This window comes from Protobothrops mucrosquamatus, unplaced genomic scaffold, assembly GCF_001527695.2.
Source record: "Protobothrops mucrosquamatus isolate PMUCROS unplaced genomic scaffold, P.Mucros_1.0 scaffold4004, whole genome shotgun sequence".
NCBI classification, from domain to species: Eukaryota; Metazoa; Chordata; class Lepidosauria; order Squamata; family Viperidae; genus Protobothrops; species Protobothrops mucrosquamatus.
The window spans coordinates 57,284-67,798 of record NW_015389942.1 but is presented as its reverse complement, the minus strand read 5'-3'; the positions used below and the strand labels follow the sequence as shown (position 1 = coordinate 67,798).

General features: G+C 42.4%; 1 protein-coding gene across 1 annotated transcript in view; it reads left to right on the top strand.

Annotated features, from left to right (window-relative positions):
- Positions 1-3,053: 3,053 nt before the first annotated feature.
- Positions 3,054-10,515, top strand: part of CADM3 (cell adhesion molecule 3) — a gene marked incomplete at its 5' end in the record, with an annotated part of 12,347 nt that continues 4,885 nt past the window's right edge. Inside the window, 5 exons of the mRNA XM_015827852.1 lie at positions 3,054-3,194; positions 7,119-7,271; positions 8,382-8,519; positions 8,848-9,018; positions 9,261-9,351. Of these exons, the coding sequence (XP_015683338.1) occupies positions 3,054-3,194; positions 7,119-7,271; positions 8,382-8,519; positions 8,848-9,018; positions 9,261-9,351 (694 nt within the window). The remainder of the gene's footprint in view (positions 3,195-7,118; positions 7,272-8,381; positions 8,520-8,847; positions 9,019-9,260; positions 9,352-10,515) is intronic.

Genomic DNA, 10,515 nt, shown 5'->3' with positions numbered 1-10,515 from the left:
AAAAAACCCAGCTTGTTCTTTTGTTGTTTGGGGTGGGGAGGTGGGGAAAAAAAAGAAAAGAAATAAAATTGATCTTTTCCTCCGCTGCTGCCACCGTGCAGCTTTTCCTTGACCCAGTTTTGGAGAGAGCCACCCCTTCCTCCCCATAACTCCACCCTGTCCTCAGTTCGGTTTGAGCCATGGGAAGATTGACAGCTGAAGAGTGACAGGTCCCGGATGCTTTATTCCGAGCTAGGAAGACATGGAAAGATTTCCTTTCCATGGTAACTAAAGAGCCAGAACGGGGATCGACTTCTGACAGCAGAAGGTAACTAAGCTTATCGCAGCAGAAGGATTAACTCTTCGGAGGACCAAGAGACGCAGCGACAGGAAGACACTCAGCACACCTGGCACACCTGGCGTGACCCATTCCTCACCTGCGAGGCCGGAACAATCTCCTTTAGAAGCCTTTTCATCCCGGAGACGGCTAAGAAAGAACATCGTTAATTTTGTTTCTGCTTGGAAACCTCTCTTGGGCTTTGTGCTTGTGGTGGTGGGGGGGGGGGAAGGAAGAAACTTTAGATGTTGGGCCTTGCTGATTTGATAGGCTTGTGGTTAGAGAAAACGGCTGGTATACATTACAAGCATTCCTCGACTTTACGACCGCACGGGAGCCCGGAATTTCTATGGCTACACGAGGCAGTTGTTCAGGGAGCGTTGCCCCGTTTTTACGACTTTTTCTTGCCACAGTCGTTGAGTTGTTAAGTTAGTAACACGGTGGTTAAGTGAGCTTGGCCTCTGCGTTAGCTTTGCTGGTCAGAAGGTCACGAAATGGGATCCCTGGACACTGCAACCGTCATAAATACGAGTCAATTGTCAAGCGTCTGAATTTTGATCATGTGACCCAGGGGGATGCTGTGAATGGTTGTAAATCTGAAAAGTGGTAATAAATCTCCTATTAAATTCCATTCCATTCTATTTTCTATTCTATTCTATTCTATTCTATTCTATTTTCTATTCTATTTTCTATTCTATTCTATTCTCTATTCCATTCTATTCTATTCTATTCTATTCTATATTTTCTGTTCTATTCTATTTTCTATTCTATTCTGTTCTATTCTATTTTCTATTCTATTCTATTCTATTCTATTTTCTATTCTATTTTCTATTCTATTCTATTCTATTTTCTATTCTATTCTATTCTATTCTATTTTCTATTCTTTTCTATTCTATTTTATTCCCCATTCCATATTCTATTCTATTCTATTCTATTCTATTCTATTCTATATTTTCTATTCTATTCTATTTTCTATTCATTTCTGTTCTATTCTATTTTCTATTCTATTCTATTCTATTCTATTCTATTTTCTATTCTATTTTCTGTTCTATTCTATTCTATTCTATATTTTCTATTCTATTCTATTTTCTATTCATTTCTGTTCTATTCTATTTTCTATTCTATTCTATTCTATTCTATTCTATTCCATTCCATTCCATTCCATTCTTTTTCAGTGCCGTTGTAACTTTGAACGGCCACTAAACGAACTGTTGTAAGTCGAGGACTTACCTGTATTATCTAAAAGTAAATAATCCAGGTTTTATGCCGTTACCTTACTCTACTGCACCCAAAGGAGTCGGACGTCAACATTTTTACTTCCTTTTCCCCTTCTGCCTTACACTTCCCCCCCCCCACGCTTCCCTTTCCCCTCCCTTATTTTCCTCTTATTTTCTTTTGCATTTTAAACTATACTTCGATAAATGGATCAAATGTTGGAAAAGGGAAGCCTTTTCTATGCAGGCCGCGGATCTGCACGTTTCGGGAAGGCCAGTCAGTCCCAATGTAGCGACGGGGCCAGCAACTGGCAAAGGAGCCAAACACCCCAGCGAGCACCAAGCCAGAAACGGTCTCGAACCGGTTGGCATCTGAACTTGGCTTTTATCTGCTTTCTCTTGACCGCCGCTCGGGATGGGGGGTCTGCAGGGGAGATTGGGGGACCCCCAGCTCTTGCTGCGGAAGCGCCCCCCTCTCTGCCCGGTTTGGGACCCTCCCCTGCCGTGCCCGGGTGGGGTGGGGGGCTTCTGAAATTTAATCTAGCCGTTTGGACCGAGCCTGATCCTGCGCCCACTTGGCGGAATTCCTTGGCAGGCTGGCCCCATCATGTGAAGTGTTTTGGAAGCGTCCATGTGTGGCTGTTTGCAAAGGGCTGCATCTGAATAGCAACACGGGGGCAGACAAGGGGCTGCTTGTTCCTTGGGGAGGGGGTGGCAGCAGCGGTGGCAGCAGCAGAAGCTCCAGCCTTGGGAACCGAGCCAAGAGATGTTTTCGAGTCCTTCAGAGGATGGACGGCTGTGGGGACAGAGGAGGGAGGAACTGGGGGGGGCATGAACTGCATTTCCTGGATTAACTGGGCGGTGCAGAATGTGCTGAGTGGAAGGCACCCCCAGCATTTTTGAACGGGGGGGGGGACAATGAAATGCTTTGGCTTGGATATGTAAGGGGTCAACTATGAAAGGAAGCTTTTCCTGTTTTGCTCTAGTGCTGCTATGAGTCGTGGTTCTTTTGCTTCCCTTCGCTGGTCACTGGTCAAATAGCTGCGGGAAGCAGAAGAAAGGGCGCGTGGCTAGCATCCAAAGTTGACCTAAGCTTCTAGTCCTCCAGGAAGCTAAAGAGGCGGAGAGGCTGGCACTCCCCCCCGCGTGCGAAAAAAATTGAGTGGATTTCAGGGATTCTCTTGGTTAGGGGGAAAGAGGGCGTGGCTAGCATCCTAAATTGACCTAAGCTTCTAGTCCTCGAGGAAGCTAAAGAGGCGGAGAGGCTGGCACTCCCCCCGCGTGCGAAAAAATTGAGTGGATTTCAGGGATTCTCTTGGTTAGGGGGAAAGAGGGTGTGGCTAGCATCCTAAATTGACCTAAGCTTCTAGTCCTCCAGGAAGCTAAAGAGGCGGAGAGGCTGGCACTCCCCCTGCGTGCGAAAAAATCGAGTGGGTTTCAGGGATTCTTTTGGCTGGGCCAAGAGGGACCAAACAAGCGTCAAGAAGTCCCATCCATTGGCTAATCTCTGTCTCCTTTTACAGGAAGCCAGCCGGTGACCGCCGATGAAGTCGTGGTGGCGGGTTCAAAGGTGATCCTCTCCTGCAAGGTGGAGGATCCGGAAGATTCTTCGCTCCAGTGGTCCAATCCTGCTCAGCAGACGCTCTACTTTGGAGAAAAACGAGGTAAGGCCAATCGGGGGGGGGGGGCATCCCAGCCCAGAGGCGGGAGGCCAACAGCTGTGGCGACCGCCGGTGACAGTCCCCAAATTTATTTACCGTGATTTATCCGTCCCCATCCTTAAATCCCAACGACGGGGAAACGCTGTAGACTGTCAGAGCCGCCAATAACAAATGCAATTAGCTGCCAGCCGAATCCCTCCGGCTCAATTTGGAAGCAGGTTTTTGCAAAACGAGCTTCTGTTGCCGCGCTTTATATTTTTGGGCATTTTCACCTCTCACTTTTCGGTGTCCAAATCTGCCTTCGAAGCCCCCTCTTGACGTCACGGAGGGAAAGGCAAAATCCAGAGGCCTCTCCGAAAAATCTCAACTCTGTCAAATAAGAGGAAATTGGGAGCGTTGGCTTCAATGGGGATTTCTCCTGCCTGGGTAAAAGAGATAAGGGTCTATCTACAAACAAACCTTAAAGATGTCGTTTTTCCCGCTCACCTGCGGTGATTCGAAATTGCCTCCAAGCGGCCAGCAAAACATTTTTTCTTTTTTTTTTCCCCTCAAGGAGAATACGGCTGATTTATTTTCTCCACCTTGAAGCTAGGAATATGCTACCAACACAATACATTTTTATTGTTGATGTAATCTATATATTTTTCAGTATCCTCCTCCTTCTCGCTAGCAGGGGTGACTAACAAGTTCGAAAGACCATACTTGAAACCGGCGTTAAAAAGCAAAACGAACCGTTGGCTTAAAAGAGCCCAAATCGGCTTGTGGAGATTTTTGTTTGTTTGGGGTTTTTTGGGGTGGTTTGGTCTAAACTGAAAACAAGATATTTTGGGTCACAAACACACAAACACATCTAATTGGGTTTTGTACGAAAGGCAGATTGTCCTTTTTTAAGCACCTTAAATGACAGCCACAGATGGTCTTTGACTTGCAACCATTTGTTTAATGGCCATTCAAAATTACAGTGGTCCTAAAAATGTTATTTATGACTGGTCCTCATAACAACCATTGCAGCATCTCCATGGTCATGTGACCAGGAATTTGGACACTTGGCAACTGAGTCCCTTCCAACTCTATTCTATTCTATTCTATTCTATTCTATTCTATTCTATTCTATTCTATTCTATTCATTCCATTCTATTCTATTCTTATTCTATTCTATTCTATTCTATTCTATTCTATTCTATTCTTCTATTATTATTCTATTCTTTTCTACATTCTATTCTATTTTATTCTCTATTCTATTCTACATTCTATTCTATTCTATTCTATTCTTCTATTCTTCTATTCTATTCTACATTCTGTTCTATTTTATTCTCTATTCTATTCTACATTCTATTCTATTCTATTCTGTTCTTATTCTATTCTGTTCTTATTCTATTCTATTTTATTCTATTCTATTCTTCTATTATTATTCTATTCTATTCTACATTCTATTCTATTTTATTCTCTATTCTATTCTACATTCTATTCTACTCTACTCTACTCTACTCTACTCCATTCCATTCTCACCCATTCTCTATTGTATTTTATTGTATTGTATTGTATTGCAAGATTCTATTCTATTCATTCTATTCTATTCTATTCTATTCTTATTCTATTCTTATTCTATTCTTATTCTATTCTATTCTATTCTATTCCTATTCTATTCTATTCTATCCCATCCCATCCCATCCCTTCTAGCACTGATGATGGTACCTAATTGGGTCATTTAACGTCTCCAAGAAAACCACCCAGCTCAGCGAAGCATCAAAGACACCTCATGGCAACTCTGAGCTACCAATAGTCTCCTTTATTGTTTTCACTGTCTAATATTGTCTGGATTCTCTACACATTCGCCTGATTCTTTTCCAAAAACCAGCCCAAATACCCCTCCATCATATTCTGTTCGGTTCCATTCTGTTCTATTATTTTTTTATTATGCATTACAGACCTGAAGCCCTGACTATGTCTACGCCCAAAGTTAAAACAGATTAAACTTTTTTTCTTCTTCTTGCTATCCTCAAACGAAGCCAAGCTCTGTGAGAAGTCCCAAACTGATCATTTTGCTCCAGGCTTGGAGTTGAGAGAAACACTCGCTGCTGTTAATTTGTTGAACTGCAGAGATGTTATCTGAATGTGATCAATGATTTATTGATTAATGCTCCAGCCCCATAAATCTAAGCGGAAAGCCGATTGATTTCCATACTGTAAATTCCAAGGATGTCATGTCATGTCACTCTGTTTTTAATAGTGTTTACAACAGTTGTGGATAGCTCGTTTTTTTCTTTGTTTTGAGTTGGGGAGACGTTTGGTGGTGTGTTTTTTTTTCCCTTTAAATTTGGTCTTTTTGTTTCCTTCTGTTTGCAGCCAGGGATGGTTGTAGCGATTCACTGAAGCCTTTGGCTTGCTAGTCCCAACTTTTGTTTATTTATCTGAAGGTGTGAAGATGAATGTTAGCAGGAAGGCCAGTTTGCAACAGTCTGTCTCCTAAGGAAGTGTCATACAGAAAGAGTCTGTAGTATTTTGATCTGGAATCCACACAAAGACAGGTGGCTCTGAACAATTTGCAATCTCTTTCTGATTCGTTTGCCACAAATTTTCCCTAATCACAGACTTCACGCGTTCAACTGGAGCGTGCAATTCCCTCCAGCATGTATTTTTTTTTTACTGCCACAAATTCAGCATTCTTTGTGGTTCCCTGTAATTAACGGGTGTGACATTCTCTAGAGCGGTGTGTTTCTCTCTAGCGTCTCCAGCTTAGCAACTTTAACTTCCCAACCAACCATGGGAATTCTGGGAATCCAATGTGCTACCACTGAAGTGGCCACTAGATGGCAGCAAGGAGATAGTTTCCCTGTCTCTTTGCTGTCCTCTAGTGGTAATCCCAAGCTTTGCCACTCCGATGTGGTGGCTTGGGAGAACTCTGGGAGCTGAAGTCTACTCATCTTAAAGTTGAGAGTTGAGAAACTCAAAAGCTTGAGAAACTCTGCTTTAATGTTTAAAAAGAGATTATTATTTTTTTGTACTTTGGAGCTTTTCCTGATTTTATATTTTAGATGAGGTTTAGAATCTCGACATATACCAAATTTCCAGGATTGGGGGGGGGGGGGAAATCTAAACTTTTTCAAGCTCTTGAAAGCAGTAAACAAATGTCCTTGTTTTGTTCCAAAACAACAAAAAAACATTTGTGCACTGTTTCAGCTTCGTTATATGACACCCAGAGATTTTTTTTTCAGTGAGATGGGTTATATAATTTAGAGATAGATATAGATAGATAGATAGATAGATAGATAGATAGATAGATAGATAGATAGATAGATAGATAGATAGATAGATAGATAGATAGATAGATAGATAGATATGGATGGATGGATGGATGGATGGATGAGATGATATGATATGATATGATATGATAGACAGACAGAAAGATAGATAGATAGATAGATGATATCAGATAGATAGATAGATAGATAGATAGATAGATAGATAGATAGATAGATAGATAGATATAGAGAGATAGACAGACAGACAGACGATAGATAGACAGACAGACAGACAGACAGAAAGATAGATAGATAGATAGATAGATAGATAGATAGATAGATAGATAGATGATATCAGATAGATAGATAGATAGATAGATAGATAGATAGATAGATAGATAGATAGATAGATATGGATGAGATGATATGATATGATAGATAGACAGAAAGATAGATAGATAGATAGATGATATCAGATAGATAGATAGATAGATAGATAGATAGATAGATAGATAGATAGATAGATAGATAGACAGATGATAGATAGATAGATAGATAGATAGATAGATAGATAGATAGATAGATAGATAGATAGATAGATAGATAGATGACAGGCAGGCAGGCAGGCAGGCCTAAGATGACCCCCTTTGCCCCTTCTCTAACTCCCCCTTCTTCCTCCCTCTAGCATTGCGAGACCTTCGGATCCAGCTGGAGAATTCGACGGCCAACGAGCTGAGCATCAGCATTGACAACACCACGCTGGCCGACGAGGGAGAATACACCTGCACGATATTCACCCGGCCCGTCCGGACTGCGAAAGCGATGGTCACCGTGTTGGGTGAGGCGAAGGGGTCAGTGGCCAGCCCTGTCCGAAACGGGAGGGTCTGTTCCTTGAACATTTCAGCCTTTCCAAGTTCTCGGGGCGGGCTCCAGCTGGAAAAAAAATCCCAGCCCTCTCCTGTCTGGGAAATACAGGTAGTTCTCGACTTAACGACCGTGGCTAAGCAAGATGGTTGTTGAGTGGCCTTTGCCTCGTTTTACGACCTTTCTTGCCACCGTTGCTAAGCGAATCATGCCATTGTTAAGTTAGTAACATGGTTGTGAAGTGAAGCTGGCTTCCCCGTTGACTTTGCTAGTCAGAAAGTCGCAAAAGGGGGTCATGTGACCAGGGGACCCTGCAACTGTCCTAAGTACATGCCAGTTGCCAAGCCTCTGAGTTTTGCTCACGTGACTGTGGGGATGCTGCAGCGGTCGTGAGTGTGAAAACTGGTCCCAAGTCCCTTTTTTCAGTGCCGTTGTGACTTCAAACAGTCACTAAACGAATAGTTGTAAGTCAAGGACTACTTGTGTGCTCCTGAATACAGGGACATGAGTTGCAGGTTCCCAGAGGAAAACAAGAATGCTTTTGGGGGGGGGGACTGAAATGTTCCAGGAATGGAAGCCCTGTTTTGTACATCCCAAACACGAGATTATTTGTCTGAAATGTCATAGGGTTCCCTGCCTGAGCAGGGGGTTGGACTAGAAGACCTCCAAGGTTCCTCCCAACTCTGTTATTCTATTCTGTTCTATTCTATTCTATTCTATTCTCCATTCTATTCATATTCTATTCATATTCTATTCTATTCTATATTCTATTTTCTATTCATATTCATGTTCTGTTCTATTGTCTATTCTATTTTCCATTCTGTTCATATTCTATTCTATTCTATTTTCTATTCTATTCTATTCTATTCTATTCTATTATATTATATTCTATTCTGTATTTCTATTCTATTCTATTCTTATGAAAAATTTAATAAGGAGGCAGGGGAGATGTGTCATCCCATCCCAAAGCTACAATTTCACTCCAAGCTCAAAGGGATTATCCTTTCTGGGAACAAACACTTCAAAGCGCGCCTTCTCCGGGATACTCTAAGTCGCTAGTCCTCATTGTCCTCTTCTCTTTCAGGAATCCCACAGAAACCCCAAATCTCGGGTTACTCAGGTCCTCTTAGGGAAGGAGACGTAGCTCTGTTGACGTGTGCCTCCTCTGGCAGCAAGCCAGCTGCTCAGCTTAGATGGAATAAAGGGGACAGAGTCTTGACAGGTAAGCCACAAACATGCTATTCAAAAACCTAAGAAGGATGTCAGTTTGTTTCCTAGGTGTAGTCAAGGTTTTAATGAAGCCTTCGTAAAATTGAGAGCCCTACCTTTACCGTTCTGTATTGACTGGTAGACTGCAGTTGAACATGGAAGCACAGGTGCTACTTTTCCTCTCTAGATTTAGCTCCTATTAAACCAGTGACCCTTAACATACAGTAACCTGTGGCCAGGTTAATGATCTGCAAGTTAATTATCTCTAAGTAGTGTCAAATTACATGCCACTATATAAAATACGTGATTTTGTGATTTTTCTCTCTCTTTCTCCCAAACAGGCCAGTCATTGGAAGTCTCCAAAGATGCAAACGGGAAAACTTTTACAGTCAGCAGTCAAGTCGAAATTATGGTTGGCAAAGAGGACGATGGAGCAGACGTGACGTGCACGGTGGACCACTCCTCTCTGCAGATCTTTGAGAAATCCGCCTCGCAGCGTCTCTCCGTCTTCTGTATGTGACTCGGGAGACGCCCGTGACTTGTTTCAAAAATCCCCAGGGGCACGCAATCAAAATCCGGACACTTGGCAACTGACTCCTATTTATGACGGTTGCAGCATCCCGGGATCACGGGATCCCCTTTTGCCACCTTCTGACGCGCAAAGTCAATGGGGAAGCCGGATTCACTTAACAACCGGGCGACTATCTTATCAACTGCTAACTCTTTTTTTTCTCCTTGGTCGTCTTCTCCGCAGACAAACCATCGGCAAAAATCGAATCCAAACCGGAGCGTCCACAAGAAGGGGACAGTTTAGTGCTTCAGTGCAAAGGAGAAGGGAATCCGATGTAAGTGTCCTGTCCTTTCTTAAAAATGCTGTTTTTCTCCAGCCTCTATCCGACCTGGGTCTCCCCTTAACAGAATAACAGAGCTGGAAGCGACCGCGGAGGTCTTCTAGTCCAATCCCCTTGAGAGTGGGTTAATGGTGGGGCTCTCTCTGTGAAATTTTTGCGGTAAGAAAATAAATCAATCCTGCTACCCAAATCTTCCCGAAGGCTTAAAAAAGTCAGGGATGAAACCTTTTCAGCTACAGGCCTCTGCATTTCAACTTGCCTTTAAATGAAGGCAGGGAGGGAGGTGTTATTTTCAAGTGGGTTAAATAGAAAAATGAAACCTCTTCGATTCAGCTGAAGACGGTGAGAGCCTGAAACCTATTCAAGGACACCAGAACAGGTGTGGATTTGAAGCAGATGGTTCCCATAACAAAGTCAACTTGTTTATATGGGCTAAGTAAGATGTTTGGGGGTTTGGCTGGGAAAACTATTGTTTTAAGTCTATGAATTGGAACCTCAGCGTTAGTTTTGCTTCGACGTAACCACGCCGTGCATTCAATAACCAGTTAAGATTTTTGGAAACGGAATGAACCCGGAGTTTTATTTGGATTCTCAAGTTGGAGGTTGACAGTTAAGTTGCTTTTTAAAACAGGTGGGGTCTGTGTGGGAGACAGTTGTGATTTTGAGTTCGCAGCTTCCCACACACACACACCCAGGAGAAGCGAAATTTGGCAGCCCACGTAAAGGAGACTAAAATGAGGAACATTTGCATAATTGTTTTTATTTTGCGTTTTCCTTTTTTGAATTTTCTCTGCTTTGGAAAAAGAAGTGTTGTTGGGAAAAGCACTTCTGGCTTTGGCGCTTTTCAGCCAAGCATAGCATATATAGCTTTTTCAACACATCATTAACCATGAGGACTACAAGCTTATTGGAGATCCTCCGGAAGTCAAATTTGTAACCAATGGTGTCCCTTTTTTTTTATGTATTCCTACAGAATTGTGCTTGTGTTTTGCTGTAAATAGCATAAGTATATCTATTGCCAGTAAGTGCGCTGTTTTATTTTTCAGCTGCCTACATACTGTATTTGTGTGTGTGTGTGTGTGTGTGTGTGTGCTTTCAGTACCCTGCAAAAAATAATAAATGGTTTATGATCGAATAAAAGTCCTACAGCAGCAAAAA